General features: G+C 37.8%; 1 protein-coding gene across 2 annotated transcripts in view; it reads right to left on the bottom strand.

Moving 5' to 3' along the window:
* The window catches only part of LOC110686505 (methyltransferase-like protein 25), a 36980-nt gene extending 14501 nt beyond the window's left edge, over nt 1-22479 (bottom strand). Inside the window, exons 1-7 of one of the 2 annotated variants that reach the window (XM_021863127.1) lie at nt 22249-22479; nt 22069-22164; nt 21606-21689; nt 16756-16830; nt 15270-15350; nt 15061-15200; nt 13188-13448 (exon numbers count right to left, since the gene is read on the bottom strand). In XM_021863127.1, coding sequence (XP_021718819.1) covers nt 13188-13448; nt 15061-15200; nt 15270-15350; nt 16756-16830; nt 21606-21689; nt 22069-22164; nt 22249-22374 — 863 coding nt within the window. In that variant the 5' untranslated portion in view covers nt 22375-22479. The remainder of the gene's footprint in view (nt 1-13187; nt 13449-15060; nt 15201-15269; nt 15351-16755; nt 16831-21605; nt 21690-22068; nt 22165-22248) is intronic. The other variant, XM_021863126.1, reaches the window with a different exon arrangement.
* Between the last annotated feature and the right edge of the window lie 519 nt (nt 22480-22998).

Raw genomic sequence — 22998 nt, 5'->3', positions numbered from 1 at the left:
AAAGCTTCATGTCATACACTATTTGTCTAAAAATCTCAACAATTCTCAACGAAATTACACTACCACCGAGAAAGAGTTCTTAGCGGTCATTCATTCCTTTGAGAAGTTTAGGGCCTATCTTATTGGCTCCAAGACAATAGTGTATACCGACCACTCGGCTCTCAAGTATTTGGTAAGCAAGAAGGAAGCCAAGCCCCAACTGTTAAGATGGGTGTTGATTCTTCAAGATTTTGATTATGAAATGAGAAATAAGAAGGGGGCCTAAAACGTGGTTGCGAACCACCATTCGAGGTTGGGAGGTGCTAGGATGCTCTGATGGATGACGTCTTATATGCCCTTGAGGAGAAATCAGAGCCATGGTTTGCCGACATCGTGAATTATTTGGCTTATAGCGCCATTCCTCCGTATTTCACTCCTCAACAACCTCAACAGCTCAAGCATGAAGCTAAGAGGTATATATGGGATGACCCCATGTTGCTAAAAAGGGGAGTTGATGGTCTCCTAAGGAAGTGTGTCCCCAATCATGAGATTCAAGATGTTCTAACCATGTGCCACTCTTTACCATGTGTGGTCACTTGAGTGCTCAAAAGACCGCCTCAAAGGTTCTACAATGTATGTTCTTTTGGCCTACCTTATTCACGGACGCATGGTCCTTTGTTAAGAGTTATGATAGGTGGCAAAGAGCGGGGAATATTTCAAAGCGAGATGAAATGCCTTAAACCCCTATTCTTGAGCTTGAGGTCTTCAATGGGTGGCTATTGATTTCATGGGCCCTTTTACTTCTCGTGGGAATCGATATATTTTGGTGGCGGTGGATCATGTTTCAAAGTGGACGGAAGTCGTTGCATCGCCCACCAATGACTCTAAGGTTGTGATGAATTCGTTCAAGAAGGTGATCTTTCCTAGATTTGGCGTTCCCAAGCCATTATTAGTGATGGGGGATCTCATTTCAAGCATCACGCCTTCGACAAGCTTCTTATAAAATATGGTGTTTCTCACAAGAGGGGACTTTCTTATCACCCTCAATCGAGCGGTCAAGCAGAGATCAGTAATCGTGAAATTAAGCTCATCTAAGAGAAAACGGTAGCCCAGCGAAAGGATTGGTCCAATAAGCTTATTGATGCCTTGTGAGCTTATCGTACCGCTTTTAAGACTCCGATTGGGACTACTCCATACAAGCTAGTCTATGGGAAAAGTTGTCACCTTCCTGTAGAAATGGAGTATAGACCTTTTGGGCCATTAAGCAAATCAACTTCGATCTCCATAGTATGGGTGAGCAACGATTGTTAGAGCTTCACGAGTTTGATGAATTGTGAATGAACGCTTATGATAGTGCTAGGCTATTAAAAGCTAGAACTAAGGCTTGGCATGATGCTCATATAGTGAAGAACGACTTTGTTAAAAGTAAAAATGTCCTCTACGACTCCCGTTTGAAGCTTTTTCCCGGTAAATTGAGGTCCCGGTGGAGTGGTCCATTTGTGGTAGAAAGAGTTTACCCCCATGGTGCGTTGAAATCAAGAATGATGGGAATCCTCCGTTCAAGGTGAACGGTCATCGGCTCAAGCATTATTATGAAGGGCATTCAATTTATAAGCCCGTCTCTTACTCTCTCATCAATGTGAATTATGACTATGATCCTCCTTGAACCCACTCAAGGAGCGTCGATCTAACGACGTAAACTAAAAGCGCTTCCGGGAGGCAACTCGCCTTTCTTGCTTTCCTTTCTCTTTTCTTTCATTTCATTCACTATTTTATTACATGCTTTGATCATATTTTTGTTTGTTTTGGTAGGTGTTAGATTGATTAATTGGTTTGGCTACTTCTGATGATGTGAGGAGATGTATCTCAAGAGAAAAAGTGCTTTGAAATTCATGTGTGAAGGTGTGAGAAGAAGACCTCAAAGAAATGAAAAATCAGGTGCACACAGTAAAACTCGGCAAAGGCAGTTCCAAGTCAGAAGCTCTAGGGAGTGCGCGACCTCCTTGTAGGCGCGCAACTTGCGTGCGCGGACGCTCAGGTCTAGAAATCGAGTTTTAACCCTCTTCTCTATTACCGATTTTCATTTCAATCTCACCTTTACCGACTTCACTCTTTCTCTCTCCTAAAAAAAACTAAAACCCTAACTTTCAAAATCTCCTAAATCCTCACACAAATCCATCAACTCCTCTTCAATCCTACACAAATTCATCACATCATCCACCTATTCCACAAATTTCACAATTTCTCACCCCAAAAACCTCAAAATCCACCATTTTCAAAGATTTCAAGCTTAGTTGAAGAAGTGGGTTTTTAAGCAATCTTGGAGTGTTTAAGCATCAAATGTGTGGTAAAATCTCTTCCTTTGCTATTTTCTTTTAGTATTCAATTGATTATGTAATGTTATTAGATTATATTATATATTGTGGTCATGGTGATGTTAGTGTGAGAAACTTGTCTTTGGATGAATTTTTTGTGTTGTTGAGACTATTGTTTATAGTTAGTTATTACTAACTTGTTGCAGAAAATTGGTGTTATTTATTGTGTTGATTGTTGTAGTTTTGTGGCTTGGTTGATTTTGGAATAGTTGTGTTCATAGCTCGGTTGGTATTGTGGTGGTTGGGTAAGATGTTGAAGAAAAGGAAGAGTGGTAAGGAACCCCGTATTCAAATAAACAAACCACAAGACCAAGAACAAGCACAAACACCCACACTCCCTCAATTGAAATTCTACAACAAACACCACACCCCCGTGTATAACACTCTCAAATCTAGAATACTCCGGCCTTCTAGACACTACCATGGTCCAAATATGATTAAATTGGGGATTGATGACGACCTAACGTACCTCCTCAAAAACCTAAGGTTAGGGGACTTTATAAATACCTCCTACAGAACTTACCTCGAATCAACTTTCGAGTTCCTTGCCTCATTTACCGGTTATAGCCGATGATTTTCTAATCACTTTCCAACTATTCAACAAGAGATATTCAATGAACCTCCGAGAATTCAATGTCCACTTGGACTTTAATCCCAATGTCAACCTTCTTTCCCCTACTCTACAACTCTTTCCTGAATACAATTAGCTCTGTCGGTGGCAAACTATCTTTAGGCTCCGCAAGTTTAGCACCCGATTCTCCCTTGCAAGTAAGATAATCCACCCGGCCCTCCGCATCCTACACCGTCTCCTTGGGTATGTGGTATTTACCAAGCAAGATTTGGGTACGCTTTCAAGGGAAGAGGTCTTCACCCTATGGATTGCCACGAGAGAAGAGTAAGTGGGTTGCTCAACTTGGATTATTTATTCATGAGGTTTTGTGTGGCAATCACTAGTAGGAACAAGACGGGTGAGGTCGCCTTTGGGGCGAATGGGAGATTATTACAAGGCTAGCCACCAAGCTCGGCCATAAGAACCTCCTCCCCGCATGCACCCAAGTGGGTAATGAGAGCGATATTTTTCTTGATATTGCCCAACTCAAGAAGTTGGATTTCATCGCTTGGATCGAGGATATGAACAGCTAGCTACTGTGATTGGCTAGTGAGCCATGACCACCGGAGAATTCTACAAAACTCCGCCCGCACATCTATATGGAGGAATGCTAGGAATGTTTGGTTTGTGGTAACCGATGATGGGGTGTTGCCAAATGCAAACATGGGAGGAGGTTTAGAAGGTGGTAAGGAGGAATTGAGAACAAATGAGGAGCATGCAATTGGGCATGCAAGGCTTATTCGAAAACCAACAAGGTATGTTCCTCTAAACTCAAGCTCTCTATGATGCGGCCATGAGTAGGGGTGAGATCACCCTCACGGTCAATTACCCATATTGGCCACCACAACAAGGCCCGGTACCTCCGGGGTAGTGAGCAAATTTACCTTTATTGGCACGGGATTCTCGCGCCAAATAAAGAATTTCACGAGTACCCACCATATAACTACCAGTGGGTGTGATTATAGGGGTGATCCTAATTACCCCTACGTGGATCTCACTCACCTCGCCCCTCTCCAAATGCCTCCTTTTTTCAACCCGTTGCCCGAATGGCAACAAGACCTATACAAAGGTTATTATGGTTGGCCTCCCGGTGTAGGGGATGGGATCCTCATGACATTCCTCCGCCCGGCTTTCTTATGAGGATGAGGATGATAGTGGTGTCGGCCTAATGGCCACTAGCCCCCCGTGCTTTCTTTGTTTTCCCTTTGTCCAACCCCTCCCTTGTTTTTATCATGTTGCACCAAGGTCAGAGCTTTTCTCTAATGTGGGGGGGTTTTGAGGTAAAGAGATGTCTATATGTGGTGTGGGAGAGGGTAGTATCATGCTAGTGTGGGAAATGACATGCTTAGTTGGTTGATTTCAATTTGTTGCATTATGATGATGTTGGTTAGTTTGGTTTGTTGTTTTTCATGATTTGATGATAGTGATGATGAGTTTGGTGATGTTTGTGACGATATTTTGATGATGATTTTGATGATGATCTCCATGATAATTTTTGAGGTTCTTGATCGGTTGAGATGCTCCCATTGAAAAATCCAAATTCCTTCAATCCAAGCCCCTTTTATCCAAATTTGTATATAACTTTCTGTTAGTTCCTTTTCTCTTTGTTTATAGCTTTAGTATTCTTCATTTTTGGTTTACTAACCTTTCTTGTGTATAGTTGTAATGTTTTCCTTTTGTTTACCTCATCTTGTAGCTTGAAGAATGGATGCACAAAGAGTTAGGCTAAAGAGCAATTTAAGCCTAAAAATCTTAGTGAGGTTGAAAATATGCTTTGTATTCCAACTCAAGCCACATTTGGTGAGGCATTCCTTTCTTTCTTTTTATTTCCTTTTGTGTGCATAGAATAGTTTAGTTTAGGTTAGAGTTGATTGTTCGAAGTTGTATGCATTTGATTCCCCGGAATCTGGACATCGTTGGTATTAATGTCGAACGATCTTTGTTTGTCGAATGGGAATTATATGTTTACTTGCCTCTTTGCTTTCTTCTACTCCTTCCTTTAAAAAAAATAAAAAAATAAAAAAATACAAACCGAAAAATTTGAAAAATGAAAATGATTTTCCTTTTTGGTCAAGACAAACCATGTAAATTTATTTGTTTCATTTTCAATTTGAGCATAATAAAAGTTGACTTGTGTGTTTGAATGCTTTTCTTCTTGAGTATTATAAGTTTGCACGCTTCGGGATTGTGTTAAAATATGTCTATGCTAAGGTAGTTGTGTTAGAACTCGTATGGCCCATCGAACCTGATTTCACTTGTTTGTGGTAAGAAAGTGTTGTTCTCATTAGGGGATTTGAACTAAAGGTAGTTTTTGTAACCCGATGTGAGCTTTGAACATTTCTTGTATGAGTGGCATAGGATCCTTACCAAGGCATGCTTAGATCGAGAACTTGACGTCTAGCTACCCGAGATCACAACTGAACTAAATCTAGGGATGACAAAGGCATTTTTCCTTCGGTGACTATTTTGTTTTCAAGGATTAGCTTTTATTTCTTTTACTTTTTGTATTTTTGTTTGCATTTACCCCTTACTAACCATGTTGAGCTTATCTATCCTTGTTTATAGCATATTACAAACCCCATGGCCCTTTTGTTTCATTTTTCATCCATAGAATTGTGAAGCTTGAGTCATGAAAGTATGATGTGATTTTGGTTTGAAAAGTTGGAAGGTGATGGTTCGAATTGGAAAGTGAGGATGTGTTTTGTGAATATTTGTGTTCAATGAAAGCAAGTGCAAACCCAAGAAAAAGTCATCCATGGTTAAAAAAGGCAAGGACAATGGAAAAAAAAGTTGAAAAAAAAAATTGTTTCAATAGCTAAAAAAAAAAGAAAAAGGGAAAAAACAATTAAAGATGAAAAGAGGAAGAGAATGAATGTTTAAAGTGGTTTTGGCAATGTGGTTAAAGCTTGTGGCAATGTTGTTTGAAAGTTGAAAATGCTTGACTTTGGAATAGAGGCTTGATCACCCTTTGCTTCACAATTAGGCTTAACACCAATTTCCAAATTTTTCCAAATCTTTACCCCCAATACCCTTTCGACCTAGGTTAGTTGAGTCACTAGCTGGTGGAGGGAGCTAGATTTCAAGCATATTGAGAGAGCATGATTTGGTAAGATGTCGGGTTCCCCTTTGTCTTCATTGACTTATCTTTGTTCTGGCTCCTTCGTGGAGTTATGAGATACTACCTCTAAGGGTGGATTTGAATCTAGATGAGAGAACGCGGTAAGATAGTAAAAAAATGCAAGGGGAGTGGAGTAATTAGAGTTCTCTACACTTAGCATGGTTTATCCTTCAATCAACTTTTGGCATCCCCTTGCGTGCTCACTTCTACTACTTAGAAAGCTTGTCATTCATTTATGCTTGTTGTCTTTCAAAGCTCGATTTGATTATGATTTGTGTAGTGATCGTTGCTTCTCTCTTCCCTCTTTTCCTTGTCTTTGGTTTGTCTTGAACACTTTTTTGCAAGAGTTGTGGGTCAAGCTCTTTGGAAACTCTCACGAGAGCATACTCGTCCTCATTGGCGACTTTAGGGTTTATATGGCTTGTTGCTTATGCTAAAAGCAAATTCGGCTTCTTTGTTAGTTTTAGGGTCTTGTAGCTCTGTTTTCTTTGCAGACAAGCAAGAGGCAAGTGTGGGGGAAGTTGATGAGTGGCATTTATGCCACGATTTAGAGCCCATTTTAGTGATTTTTCCCCGTACTTATAGCTTGTTTATGCCCTCTTCTTCTTCTTCCTCCTCACCACCTTATAAACCTCCTCCCATGTTTGCAATCAGCAACACCCCATCATCGTTTGCACAAACCAAACATTCCTAGCATTCCTCCATATGGATGTGCGGGCTGGGAGAATGCACCGGTGGTCATGGCTCACTAGCCAATCATAGTAGTTGTTCATATCCTTGGTCCAAGCGATGAAATTCAACGTCTTGAGTTAGGCAATATCAAGAAAAATATGGCTCTCATTACCCACCGGGATGCATGCGCGGATGAGGTTCTTATGGCCGAGCTTGGTGGCTAGCCTTGTAATCACAGCCCCAAAGGCGATCTCGCCCTTGTTCCCACTAGTGATTGCCACACAACACCTCATGAACAGATAACCCATGTTGTGTAGCCCACTCAACTCTTCTCTCGTGGCAATCCATAAGGTGAAGACCACTTCCCTCAAAAGCTTACCTAAATCTTGCTTGCTAAATACCGCATACCCAAGGAGACGGTGTCGAATGCGGAGGGCCGGGTGGATTATCTCACTTGCAAGGGAGAATCGGGTGCTAAACTTGTGGAGCCCAAAGATAGTTTGCCAACAATGGAGCTCATTGTATTCGGGAAAGAGTTGTGGAGTAGGGGAAAGAAGGTTGGCATCGGGATTAAAGTCCAAGTGGACATTGAATTCCTGGAGGTTCATTGAATTTCTCTTGTTGAATAGTTGGAAAGTGATAATGAGGCAAGGAACTCGAAAGTTGATTCGAGGTAAGTTCGATAGGAGGTACTTATAAAGTCCCCCAACCTTAGGTTTTGGAGGAGGTACCTAAGGTCGTCATCAATCCCCAACTTAATCATATCCGGAGCATAATAGTGTCTAGAAGGCCGGAGTATTCTAGATTTGAGAGTGTTATACACGGGTGTGTGGTGTTTGTTATAGAATTTCAATTGAGGGATTGTGGGTGTTTGGGATTGTTCTTGCTCTTGTGGTTCGTTTATTTGAACACGGGGTTCCTTACTACTCTTCCATTTCTTAAACATCTTACCAAATCACAAAACAACTACTCCAAATATCACCACCAATAAATACCACCACAATACCAACCGAACTACAAACATAACTATTCTAAATCAACCAAGCCACAGAACTACAACAATCAACACAATGAATAACACCAATTTTCTGCACAAACAAGTTAGTAACAACAACTAACCACAAACAATAGTCTCAACAACACAAAAAATTCATCCAAGACAACAAGTTTCTCCCACTAACATCACCATGACCACAATATATAATATAATCCAATAACTTTGCATAATCAATTGAAATACTATGAGAAAATAGCAAAGGAAAATATTATACCACAGTGAAGCTTAAACACTCCAAAATTGCCCAAAAACTAACTTCTTCAACCAATCTTGAAATCTATGGGGTTGTTGGGGTGAGAAATTGTGAAATTTTTGGAAATAGGTGGATGATGTGATGAATTTGTGTAGGATTGAAGAGGAATTGATGGATTTGTGTGAGGATTCAGGAGATTTTGAGAGTTGGGGTTTGACTTTTTTTAGGAGAGAGAAAGAGTGAAGTTGGTAAAGGTGAGATTGAAATGAAAATCGAGGAGAAAGAAGAGGGTCAAAACCCGATTTCAGACGTGCGCGCCCGCGCACGCAAGTTAGCGCCCGCGCACAAAGATACAGCGTGCCCACGAGGAGGTCGTGCACTCCCCGCGCAGAGCTTCTGATTTGGAACTGCCTTTAATGAGTTTTTCGGTGCACGCCCGAGTACATGTCACTACGCGCCCGCGCAGACATCCTGCATGGCTTCTGTTTTTTTAAATTTCCTCTCGTGAGAACACCATATTTTGCAAGAAGCTTGTTGAAGGCATGATGCTTGAAATGAAATCCTCCATCACTAATAATGGCCTTGGGAATGTCAAATCTAGGAAGATCACCTTCTTGAACGAATTCATCACCACCTTAGAGTCATTGGTGGGCGGTGCAACAGCTTACGTCCACTTTGAAACATAATCCACCGCCACTAAAATATATCGATTCCCACAAGAAGCAAAAGGACCCATGAAATCAATAGCCCACCCATCGAAGACCTCAGGCTCAAGAATAAGGGTTTAAGGCATTTCATCTCGTTTTAAAATATTCCCCGTTCTTTGCCACCTATCACAACTCTTGACAAAGGACCATGAGTCCTTGAATAAGGTATGCCAAAAGAACATACATTGTGGAACCTTTGAAGCGGTCTTTTGAGCACTCATGTGACCACCACATGGTGAAGAGTGGCACATGGAGAGAACATCTTGAATCTCATGATTGTGGACACACTTCCTTAGGAGACCATCGACTCCCTTTTTTAGCAACATGGGATCATCCCATATACACCTCTTAGCTTCATGCTTAAGTCGTCGACATTGTTGAGGAGTGAAATTCGGAGGAATGGCGCTACAAGCCAAATAATTCACGATGTCGGCAAACCATGGCTCTGATTTATCCTCAAGGGCATATAAGACGTCATCCATCAGAGCATCCTCTATTGGCAAATCATCCTCATGAATCCTAGCACCTCCTAATCTCGAAAAGTGGTCCGCAACCACGTTTTCGGCCCCCTTCTTATCTCTCATTTCATAATCAAAATCTTGAAGAACCAACACCTATCTCAACAATCGAGGCTTGGCTTCCTTCTTACCGAATACTTGAGAGCCGAGTGGTCAGTATACACTATTGTCTTAGAGCCAATAAGATAGGCCCTAAACTTCTCAAAGGAATGAATGGCCACTAAGAACTCTTTCTCGGTGGTAATGTAATTTTGTTGAGCATCGAGTTTTAAACAAATAGTGTATGACATGGAGCTTTCCATCGTTCCGTTGTCGGCTTGGGAAATCTTGTGGCCAAAGACTATGCCACTTTCCACCATAAAGTGGCATTTTTCCCAATTCAACATAAGATTGGCCCTCTCACATCTTTTTAAACAACGAGATAAGTTGGAAAGACAATCTTCATAGGTGACTCTCCCAACAGAGAAATCATCCATGAAGTCTTCCATTTCTTCGTCAATCATATCACTAAAAATGGACATCATGCAACGTTAAAACGTTGTGAGAGCATTACAAAGACCGAATGGCATCCTACTGTAAGCAAAAGTACCGTAGGGATATGAGAAGGTCGTCTACTCTTGATTGTTCGGGTCTATGGGGATATGGAAAAATCTCGAATAACCATCGAGAAAGCAAAAGAAGGCATATCTTGTAAGCCTCTCAAGCATTTGATCGATGTAAGGTAGTGGAAAATGATCTTTGGAAGTGCTTGTGTTCAATTGACGATAGTCAATGCACATTCTCCGGCTAATGAAAACCTTGGGATTAATTAATTCTTATCATTTTCCACTACCGTCATCCCTCCTTTTTTTTGGCACTACTTGAACCGGGGATACCCAATCACTATGAGCTATTGGGTAAATGATCCCCGGAAACTTCTTTCCTTACAACCTCTTACATGGAAGGATTAAGTTTCCTTTGCCTTTGCCTACAAGGCTTAGCACCCTAACAAACCTCACAATATTTGGCATGTCCTTATTCCTCTTAATGAGACCTATTTATAGAAAATCCCTCCTAACAACTCTCTAGCTTATTCCCCAAGTTACTACTAATAGACTATGACTAATATGCCCTTCCCTCAAATATTGATTCCTTGCATTACTCGCCGCCCAAACTTTCACCTTGTCCTCAAGGTGGATTATAATCGGAACTGGATTCCCGACAACAATGATTGCTAAGCTGACTCTTGAATTAGCTAAAATTGAGAATGGGTAGATTCCTAAAAATTGATGAAATACAAGAATGGCTTTAAGAGTTGAAGAATTGGACCGTATAAGAGATGAAGTGGTTTGTTGAAAGGTCGGAAAAAAATGATAATTGATAGATTGAGCAATGAGTGTTGGAGAAGGAAATTTGGGCCTTAGGTCAGTAGGTCCATATTTGAGCCTTTCCTTCTTTTAAGAAAAAGGTTTTTTAGGTAAGCAGCCAACAAAACTTCCAAACCCATTGTTTTGATTTGGATTGGTTTGCTCGCAATTTAACTGTTTTAGTGGCACGTGACCTAGCTGATTGAATTCACTTGTAATAGCTTCAAGTGATATGACCATAATACCCTTATTAGCATATTCCATTTCTAAGTTCCTCTCAAAGCCAACAAGAGACCCACCAAAGCTTCTCTAATACTCCTCTCTTTATATAACCATTGAAGTTTCCCACCATCGATTCCGCCGCTCACAAAGGGCCCTCTACTGACCAAGCCACCTCCATCCTGACCACCGCCGCCGAAAAAACCCACCCGAGAAATCACCATTCCTCCCCAAGTACTTCTTAGATCAACGTTCAAAATTGTTAGCCCACTAGCAGCCCCTTGTTCACGCTCACCGCTCCAACAACCTAGACCACCACCAGTCTTGCCGGCGTAAAAACCAACGCCATCTCCTAACCCACTTCCATCGGTAGGGGTGAGCACGGATCGGATATCTGAAAATTTTGGATCGAATAACCGTATCTAAAAATGCAAATATTTGATATCCGTATCCGACCCGAAATTTTTCGGATATCCGATATTCAAAAATTTCGGATTAGATAGTTCGAATATCCAATATCCGACCTTTCTAATAATTTGGTTTTTCTTACACGAATAATAATGTTAGAATACTAATTTATTGGCAAAATTAATTTGTTTTTAAAGGTAAATTAATAAATATCAGACTCATAATAACAAGCTACAATTATTCATATATTTTGAGTCTAATAATCCTACAAATTTCATAATTTAATAATACACAGATTTCAAAATCTAAAATCAAAAGAAAGAAGAAGAAAAAAAAAACCAAATGACAAAAAACCAAAGATTAATTTGGTGTCAGATCGGAATAAAAAGTTAAAGACCCCTTGTAAGACTTATATACAAACAAATCATTTAAAACCAAATTAAATTTTGCCAACATTTTGCCACTCTTCAAGCCTCCATATCGGAGCCTCACTTGGTCTCCATTTTACGTCGCCAAACCACCTTAGGGGATTGTCTCACATCTTCTTCCTTAAACCACCTTAGGAGATTCTCCCGCATCTTATATTCAGTAGTTGTAGCCCCTACTATTCAGTAGATACTAACAAAATTACTTAGGAGATTATTAGTTAATGTACAAGTAGATACGAGAATATGACGTATATATAAAGTAGGAATGAGAGTGATGGGGAAGCCTTGAAGACAGTGATAAAAAAATGTTGAAAGTGGGGTGGATATAAAAGAAAATGACTTTCAAGAGGGGACAAAATAGCCATCAAATGAAATGTAGTGGAATTGAGATGATAATTGGACTCTTTGTATACAGCAAATAATTAAATTACCATTGATGTATCATTTCTGTAAATAATATGGCCATTTCATTCTTGTCATTACAAGTTTTTTGTCTAACAAAAAAAAAAAAAAAAAAAAAAGGACCCTTCAGATTGCTAAAGTTTGATCATTGCCGCATGCAGCCTGCGGATTGGCTGTGCCCCACATATGGTGCTTGCATCAGAGCTCCACTTCTTATGTTATTTTTGTGCCCAGCAACATTATTAAGAGCATCTCATGGACAGAACAAAAGCATATTAATGTGGATCTTATTACTTTTGTAAGCCCCTTACTCTTCCTTAGCTCAAGAAACGATGCGAGTCTTCAGCAGCAGCAGCAAGCAGCTTTCCCTTCTTCCCCTTTCTTTAAGGCAACTCAAGGAAACTTCCACGGCAATGCTGAAGCTCTTTTAAGTAGAGAATAGCATTATGTGCTCTGTTTCCCCATTTTTGCCCATATGCTTAAGGGTAATAACTTAGTCTATCTGCTATGGAGGGGTTAGAATTGATCAAATTTTCATGCAATGAAAGCCAAAATCCAAATGGTTTTCAGAGACCTAAAGTTGCAAAGTATTGAATCTACATGCATTCTCAGACTATTTAACCCTATTTTATTATACTGTACAATCAATGTCTTAATTAGATAATTAATTTGATATGTAATCACTTTGTGCACATGATGAGGTGACTTTACGACAGCCTTTCCTAGGAAATGAGCTCACATCCACCACTGATGCAAAATTAAAGAATGGTCGGCTGAGTTTTACAGAGTGATTAAAATCCTCTCTAGTAGAGATAAAACAAAGGGGCCAACAATGTTTGAAAGGGATTGTGGTAGCCTATAGACCTAGATACAAAAATATGGTACTATGTTACTGATTTTCCCAACAAATAATTTAATAGTATAAAAAATATAAAATAAAACATAAAACCATCTACAAAACTTCTCTATCAATCAATCAATCAAACCATCTACAAAACTTCTCTATGCTTATCAATAATCACCAACCTTACCTCTACCTCCTTAAAACATCTCTCACACAAAATTATGGTACTGTGGTATAATAAAAACAAGAGGAAAAAATAAAATGAACACACTCAATATAGAAATCTAAAGGCGTGATAAAGACAGACATACCTCAGCATAGTCACTGATAAATCACCACAAGCATGAAGACCAGCAAGAACCAGTGATGATTCACAATCAGAATCATTACCACTGGATGGAAGTTCCAGGTCTGCAGCCTCAAATCTTGCAGGAGAAATTTGGTTGGACCCTTTTATTTTGTGATTTTTATCAAATCCATCTTGCTGACAGCAGTAGTTGCTAAGGTTTCTCAACATAGATGAAGACAGTACGCGGCATGTCATTGTGATAGGCATATTTTGCAGCCCTTTGCTAATCTAGCACAGTATAATGGTATATCAGTTTGCTACAGAACAAGAAAACAGCAGCTAAAAATTGTTGGTATGAAGGTCCATAAAGGAACGTAATTGTTAGGAAACCGGGTGGTGTTGTGTTTGATTTATACGGAACAAGTCAATGAAATATAATAACGAGAAAATAATATAAAGATAAACAAAAAACACAAGGATTTACGTGGTTCGGTCAAATTAGATCTACATCCAGAGGTGGGGATTCGAGAGCTTTTTCACTATAATGGAGAACGAAGGAGAGAATAATACAAGGAGTCTTTATTCTTAATGGGCTCTAAGATGTGATCTAACTGATCACCTAAAGGGTCCTTTTATAACATAAAGAACCTAATAAAACCCTAGAGTACACCCCAACTATATATCTCAAAAAGCCGTCATGTGGAAAAAACTGATTTTATGAAAATTTTCCATATGACTAATATTCTGAATTTTAAAATTTTATATAGATCAGCTTGTGTTTCATTGATAGAGACATCAACCCAATGCAAGTGCCTGAAATTCAAATAAGAACCTTAACGTAAAATCTATATCCAAAATAAGCCAAATTGAAAAAGCTCTTTAAATTTTCCCAGATTCCCAAATTGTTGAAAAATTTACATTATTTCAGATATAATAAATACTAATTGTATACAGCATCTGCGCTAAAACTAAAATTTTTTATCAACTCCCCGTCCCCAACCTTGCCACCATGATGGCCACTATGTCACCACTCCACCACCAGGACACCATGACACCATACATTGAAATGATCAAACAATTCCCCAAACTTCCAAATATTAAGGGCGTATTTACCTTTAAAATATGGTCTGACATTTTCTTATCTTCAGTTCCTGACTTGATATAGAGTTTCTATTTAACAAACAAAGAGAATTGTACTAAACATTTCAAGAGGGGGGTGGTGAGGGATTGGAAATATCACTTCCACATCACATATAAGTTGTACTCCCTTAGTTTTCTTTTAATATACTCACTTTCCTTTTTAAATTTTACTTTGCGTTTTTAAAAAAGGAGCCACCACTCTTTCGCCCCTATTGAGGTTCTACCATTCTTCTATCCTCCTTTCTAAATGGAGAATTGCCCTTACTCTCACAAAAACTATTTACATGTCACTTTCACCTTTTACTATTTTCTACATCCTAAGTTTAAATGTTTTTCTTGGTAAATGTGAAAAGATAAGTTGGTAAACTAAAAAGAAAATGAAGGAGTAGAATATTTCATTTATTTGACGTGTATTCCTACGGAAAACAGACTTGTGTAAGTAGTTGCTTATGTTCACGAAAAGCTTCACCTTCCAAAAGCTTCCCCTCTTCGAGAACTAGACTTCAAACTTTTTAATCACCACAATATTTTTCATGTAGAATTTGTTCCTATATCCTTTCTGAAATCTTCATATTAATTTTGTTGATAAAAAATTTATAAGTAATCTACAGGCTAGAATTAACTTCAACAGCTCGTCAAGAATGTTGCTGGAGATTGGGTACTCATAGCTTATAAGCTAATGCATTTTAATGGGAGATTGGTATCTACAAACTAGACATAATAGCAAAGGAACATAAGTTCAGCTTTTCACATACCCAGAGTTATGTAGCTTAGCTGCATAATGCTTCTTGATTCTCTCTGCACGTATATTTGTAATAGCTCCATGATGAGAAGAGGCGTCAATGGCAACTACAGGTAACTGGTGTTGAAAGGCAAGTACCAGACTCAGGTAGCCCTGTAATTGGTTGATTAGCTAGATAAATTAATCTTGAATCCGAAACAAAAGTGGAACAAGATTATTTACCTGACCAGCACCAACATCAATCACTGTATGAGCTCCCATATTTCTCGTGATACAGCTTACAAGAGAAGACAAAACCTCAACCTTCACAACAAAGGAATTTAGTTCAGTGGCTTACATAACAAAATGGTTTGCAAAATACAAAGGGAATATTTGATAGGCAAATGGTAAGATGGAATGAGGAATAATTGTTAACCCTATGCATCAATGGGATTCCTTTCCCTGGATCATATACTCACATAGTCAGGGTTCCTAAATGAATGCATGATAATGCTGCAATATAGTTCCCTAGCATATTATTTTTTTTTTTTAAAAAAAAAAAAAAATTTGTTCAAATCCTAAGGTCACTTAGATGAATGGAACATTATAAAAGATTGGACCAGCCAATGAATATCACTCTGTTAAAGCTAATAAAAAGAGACCTGGCTAAACCCAGGCCAAGTTATAAATTACAGAAATTGATCAGTCAAAAGAGACCAAGTAACTACACAAAAACCCGCAACCAATGAAGTGCCAGCAACTCCCTGGTAGAGAGGCTACTATAGACAATTCTAGCATACTAAAAATATGCACACAGTTTATAACTTCATTTAGGTAAATAACCCAAAACAATATTTTCTGGAAATGAAACCCTCCATTTTAGTGTCTTCAGAGGATATTTCAAAGCATAAACAAGTTCAAAGTGCACAACTAGAATCAGAGTGTGTAACTGGTTGTTCATAAATTAATGAGAGAAACAGGAAAAGACAACAAAAATAGTACCCCTGTCTTTAATTGATCTTAGCATTTTCTAATTGATCTTAGCATTCTCTAATTGATCTTAGCATTTACTACTTGCACAATTATAAAGAAATTAGGCGAGTGGGTGGGTGTAAGAAATAGGTGGTAAAGTAAGAGAGGTGTAAGAAAGTGAGTGGGTTTAGGAAAAAAAGGTGGATAGTGAGTAGAAAGGTGTAAATATTGTGGCATAAGAGGGGTAAGGTAGTAGGAGTTTGCCAAAAATGGAGTAATTTGAAAGTGCTAAGAATATTTGTTAGTAGAAACAAGCCAAAACACGTGGTGCTACAATCATTTAGAAATCAGAACAGAGGTGGAATAAGTATAATTAATAAATAAGGTTCATGTTTACGATCAATGATCGGATTATAGAATTTAACAATCACAACCATAAAGTTCTAACTTGGTGTACACAAAAACTTCTTGAGAAACATCAATCGACAACAACCACCATAATTACATTCACGACACAATAAACAACGCACATCCATTTAAGCAGTGTTAAGGTTTAAATATATTCAGATCCAACCCTAACAACCAAGCAAACCTGGAATATGTTAAGCTTTTAATATAAACTACACCCTATCTTATTTGTTAATCAAACAGTTTTTAATCGACTTTATGTATCTAACATGGGTTGTAAATCCATAAAAACATAAAATATTGTGAGTAAAGAAGGTGCATGGCGAAAAGATGAAAGGGGAATACTTACTTCATGCTTTTTCTTGGGATTCATGCCTTGTGAAAGGACACAATTTAATGATGTCATGCTTATTCCAGGTAATTCCTGCAAGACCATTTATAAAACAATAGCATATGTTATACAAGTTATATGGAGAAAGCTCATCCAGTGCCCACTTTCTAATTTTAACCATATACATAACATATTCCTAGCATGCAAGAAAGTAGAAAGTTAACTAAATATAGACTCCCCCAAGTAAAAAACAATGGTTACTGGGATAGTGTACTTTGATTTAACAATGTGAGTATGTGACAATCAAAGGCAGACAGTTAGTATACCGATACTATAACGAAATTGCAGCCTGATTCTCAATGGGTGGGTGGAATGAGTTTATAATCTACCCATTTCACATTCAGGTCTGTCTTATTGTTCATCTTGCAAGCTAGTATGTCCAGTAGATCTATTATGCAGATGAAACCTATGCTAAGCATGAAACACCGAGCATTCAACTAGCAGCCATCTCAGCGATTGAGAAACTAGCTTATGACTATTGTTTGTTAAGTAGGGGATTTGTAGACTGAAACAAAAAAATATAACAAGCAAACGTATAACTGACAGAAGCTCTAGGAAGGCAAGATCCAGATGGCCAGCAAATTCCATTATTACTGATATTTGGTCCAGCTTAAGCAGAAATAATAGTATAATACTCCGTACTGCGCAAACAGAATTATTGGAAATAAATACTATCTTTAAATTAAACATAAAATAGAAAATGAGAGCATAATACATGCTACAAATATGTTGATTAGTTATCCAAATATGTTATCATTCTTATTAGCCGGTGAAGCTTTATAAAGTTGCAAATTAAAAAGAAGATAAATAGGGTGTTTGTTGGCAATTTACACTATATTTGGATAACAACATGGAAGAGAAAAGAAGGGGAGGGGAAAGATTGAAAGAAAGGGAGGGAGGAGATGGAGCTCCATTTCCCTCAATGCTAGTTGAAGAGGTCCCTCCCCTCCCCCCCCCCCCCCCTCCTTCCTACAAATTCTTATCCAAACAAAGGGATTTGCTCCCCTTCTTTTCCCTTCCATCCCTTTCTATCCATTTTTTTCTACTAAAATAATATGTTGATCTCCCACAAACAATTATAGGTTCATTAAGCATTTGTCGGAAATGTTGAAGATTATTTTGCAAATTGAATTTAATTTTAACATAATCTAGTTTATATCACTAGGAAGTTAAGTATCTTTAATCAAATTCACTAAGTACATGTTCTCTTCACTTGGAATATGTTATTCTTCTCTAGATATATTAAGATCTGATCTCAACTTATCTAATCTAAAGTTTTCTTGTTTTACTGAACCTTGACCAAATTGTACTCTAGTAGAAAAATACATTGTCAAGTGGGGTCTTAATAGATTTGTGCTAATGTGTATTTTTGAAATATCTAATATTCATTGAATATATTAATATGAAATTCCAAATATTTTCCAATAAGAATATGCAAAGAATAGTTTCAGGTATGATTTGTTACGGTCCAATTTTAATCAGAAAAAGGAACAAGTTACTAAAACAAAGTGAAGTGAACATAGCCTAAGAAGATGAATGAAAGGATCAAATCCCTAAAAACAATAAGATTTAATACTAACAATGGTTGTAAATTAGATGGATTAATCATTTGTATATGAAGAATAGGAATTGGAAGAGAGTTCCTTGTGTTAATTTAGCTAGCTAGAATTGGAAGCAAATTTGGCAGCTGAAGGAGAGATTCAAAGTAGGCTATACTGGGCAAAGATGGCTTGCAAATGAGAAAGGGTATACTGTTGCTGGGTATAATATATAAATGGTTGAAACCTGACATGCCTGATGTTCCTTGGTGTGACTGGATTTGGAACAGATTTAATATCCCGAAGCATAGTTTTGTAGGGTGGATGATTCTGTGGAGGAGAATCAAGGTGAAAACTAGACTAGCTCAGTTTGGCATGTTGCTTGCCCTTTATGCAATCTGCATGATGAAACTGTGGATCATTTGTTCTTTGACTATCAGTATAGTAGTCAAGCTTGTTGCATTGCTTTGAGCTCTATTTTGGGTATTCAGTGTCCAAGCTCTTTGGATGACTCTAACACTAAGCTTCTGAGTATTTCAGGCAGATTTAAGAGGAAGGTAGCTCAGAGTTGCTTCACTGAAATTCTTTATGTTATTTAGCAGCAGAGGAACAAGGCTATTTAGGATCCTTGCTTACAGAGTCCTCAGAGGGTGGTAAAGAATCTCTTATGTGATATTTACCAGAGATTGACCCACATTATGCCTCAGAAAACAAGCAGGAAGAATAGAGATTGGATCAAGTGCCTCATTGCATGATCTCAGTTTCGTTTTGTTTGTCTTGGTGCTAGGCTGTGCTGTTGTTTTTGTTTTGTTCTAAGGGATTGTAAGATGGTTTTTTTGTGCCCTGTTATTATCGGGGCTGTTGTATTGTGTTCCTCGTTTTTGGTGATTAATAAAATTTTACCTTATTTCAAAAACGAAAAACAACGGCTGTAAATTAAATATTGTCTAGCCAAACAAGAACAAATTATAAGTATTAAGCCTTTATTACAGGTCATGATCCTGCTACATTATAAACTGTGAGTTTATTTATGTAAAAAGGTCTAGAATGGGTAGGAAACCATTCCCAAGCAACTTGAAAAAAAACCTAGTCACCTAACAATACTAGTTCAGTTTATTATGGATAAGATTAATTAATGATTTGCTGTTATCCCACATCTTACAGCTGATTTTTTTTTTTTTTTTTTTTGACAATTAAAATTACTGGCTTTAATACCATAAAGGTTTTTGATAAATTGAGAGTTTACACAAGGAGCACAAAAAAATAGAATCAATTTAATGCCTATTAATAATACTATCAGCTCATGAACTGCAGCAGAACAGCACAGCAGACTGCAACTGGTAAACCAGTCTGACCAAAAATTGATCTCAGTGATGACATCAGTAATCTAACCTCCACCCATTTTCTGGAAAGGTTTGAAAAGTAAGAGCTTTTCAATTGCATGAGACCATTCAGAGAAACCCGCAGCACAGAAAAACACAATTCTGCATTGTAGGATAACCCATAAAACACAACAGAATTTGCACAAACCACAGCAAAGATCCAGTTGATTTCAAAACTGACTAACAAACCAGCTTAAACAGCACACTAAAAGAGACAAAAAAAAAAAAAAAAAAAAAAAAAAAAAAAAGGGTGGCTGAGAATCCAACAAAACCTTTAGACTTGCCCAAAAATAAACCCAGCCAAACAAAAGCAGCCACAGAAAACAGTTTTAAGATTCCAGTAGCAAAACATTTCTCAAATATTGAGCAGTTCCCAGGATTTACCGTGATAGCATATTTCATACTATTTCTCTATGACCAAATACTATAGACTACTTCAGCAAAAATAATACAGTAAAAATGTGATTGATTTTTTTGTTCACTGCAGTATGAGCTTCATCTTCCATGTCAAAAACAGGTCTATTGCAATCCAGCAACCTCGGCAGGGCTGAAGCTGCACTATAATCACAGTATAACGAATGCTGAAGCCTGTCACTGTTAGCATTGCCAGACCGTAAAGCACATCACATGGTACATTCCATATTGGCAAATGCTAGCATTCTATGATAGAGCATCAACCAAGTAATAGAAAGACAGTTGGAAGTTGCCACATTGTTGCAAGCCCTGCAACTAATTCCCTTCACAACCCCAATTTCTGGTGACAGCCACTCAACAACTTGTAAAACTGTTAAACAGAAAAATTACAAGCTTTGAGGGTTGAGCACTTGAGCATCATTCTTCAAATTGATCAACGTATTTCGTAAAGCTCAAATCTTCCCAACCATCCAGAAAAGAGTATCCAAAAAAGTGTAAGCCCACAAACTTTTTCTTATTAAACAGGGTATTCTCCTTAATTGATTGAACTCACAAAAGCTTTGAAATGGCAAAAATATTCGAAACATGCATTTTTATGACATTTAACTCACCAGCAACAAAGAGCACATTATAAAGATGGAGGCTACGGAAATGCGCATGTTAAGGTGGATGTGCGGGAACAGTCTAAGAGATAGAATCAGAAATATGGTTATTTGCAAGAAAGTGAGTGTGGCAGGCTTTGCAGCGTTAATTTGTCTGCGTTGGTTTGGGCATGTAAGACGGAGACCCGAGGGTGCACCGGTACGAAGAGTGAAAGAGTGGAAGAGTGGGACCGTGGAAGGGTTAAACGAGGGGGAGAGAGACCAAAAATGACTTGGTTGGAAACAATTAGGAAGGATATGAAGTATATGAATTTGCATGAGAATGACGCATTTGATCGTTAGGGATGGAGGAGGAAGATTTTTATCGATAACTACACGGAATAATCACTTTTGTTTCATATAGCCGACCCCACTTATGGGATTAAGGCTTTGATTGATTGATTGATTCACCTTATGTAAGAACAATATGTCAAAGACAAAGATCCAACAACATTTCATGATTCTTCATAATCTTTTTGGCATCATCAACATCTTGAAACTAGATTGTCTACGAATCGAGAAGAATAAGAAGAATAACTTTAATAGGTTGTAGCTTGCTTGCATAAGATAAGGTCTAAAAATCTTGAATCCAGCCAAAATTTTATACACTAATGGGCTTAAATTGGCTAATACAACTCCAAGATAACAGTGGTGTTGGACAATAACTCCGTCAACATCTAACAAAATGCAATTCCAAAATCTCATACAATTGTTTTTCTGGTACAATACAGCTTTTCTTATACACATTCACAACATCATTAGTAGAAAATAACAAAAATAATATTTGATGATTAACCATCCATTCAAAAAAAAAGGATTTATGAGCTTTATACCTTTTCAAGCTTTGCTCGTTCTCGTGGAAATGCAAGCAATTTGGCAGTGAGTACATATTCCTTGAGCGAAGCAGGCCAATGGTCCTACAATATTTCATGAATTTCTGTTAAATTCACACCTCAAGTTTTCTCATGGAAACCAACATCAATATAGTATTGCTCACCCATTTCTCATTAATCACACTAATAACAAATATGTTATTATTCTCCTAATAACATATCAATATACTTGTATAATTTTAAATCCTCATAATTTGAAACAGATATTCAAATAAATTAAAAACACTATGCATTAAATCCTATGAACTATAAACAAATATACAATAGAGGCCATTAATTGACAGTTACCTCAAAAACACATAAGCCTATTCATCAAATAACAGATACTGTGAAAAATTAATGTATTTTACTATTCTATTGATGATTAGTGCAGGAATTACAATCATGAGTTTTAGAATTAAACCTGCACAATTCCAGAAGGAATCTGAAGAAGATGCTCAACATGTTCATGCTTCAAGCAATCAATCCAATCTTCATCAACTGCTTCCCACAATCGATCCTGGGATAAAAGAGAAAAAGCGTCAATAAAACCAAGATGACAGTGAAACTGAAATTGAAATGCAGAATTCAGAGAAGTTGGAACCTTGAGGAAATTGACGACATTAGCTTGGAAGAAGAATTTGTAAGGTTTGAGGAATTTAACAATGGCGTTAATCCACTCAAGGGTTTCAGAAGCAGTGTTGCACGAGTAGTTGCTTTTGAATTCCATTATTCAGTAGACTCAAATTTTGGAACACGAGTAATTAGGCGGAAGAGTAGTCCTCGACGGTATGATAATTACCTTGGTGTTCGGGCGATGTTTATACTATTCATAAAATTTAAGAATAAACATTTTGGCACGTTAAATATAGGCAGTTAGGCATATAATTACTTTTGATGATGTAGGATATTAAGACATATAATATCATATCATGAAATATTTGTGGATATCCATTATCCTCCTTGTATCAATCCGGAATATTATAGATCTAGGATTTATTGTTATCTAAGCAAACCCTAATTATATTGTATGTATATATATCCCCACTCTATGGAATAATAAACTGATCTATTCTTTCTCCATCTCTCATATTTTCTCCTTATTTTATAACACGTTATCAGCACCATTGCTCTAGATTGATTTCAATATCAATTGAAGCATCATAAATTGATTTCACGAACATCAACCAGAAAAATAAATAAATAAATAAAAAATAAATATTTCCCAAACTCCTCTACCGATACCACCGATACCACCGATCCCTGCTGCCACCGTCGGTCAGCCATACGTCGGAGAGGACTCAAGCCCGTAAGCTGTCTGCTGCTGTCGTTCACGGCTCCGGCCTCCCGTGCT

This window comes from Chenopodium quinoa, unplaced genomic scaffold (assembly GCF_001683475.1).
Source record: "Chenopodium quinoa cultivar QQ74 unplaced genomic scaffold, ASM168347v1, whole genome shotgun sequence".
Classification (NCBI taxonomy): Eukaryota; Viridiplantae; Streptophyta; class Magnoliopsida; order Caryophyllales; family Amaranthaceae; genus Chenopodium; species Chenopodium quinoa.
This window is presented reverse-complemented; position numbering and strand designations above follow the sequence as displayed.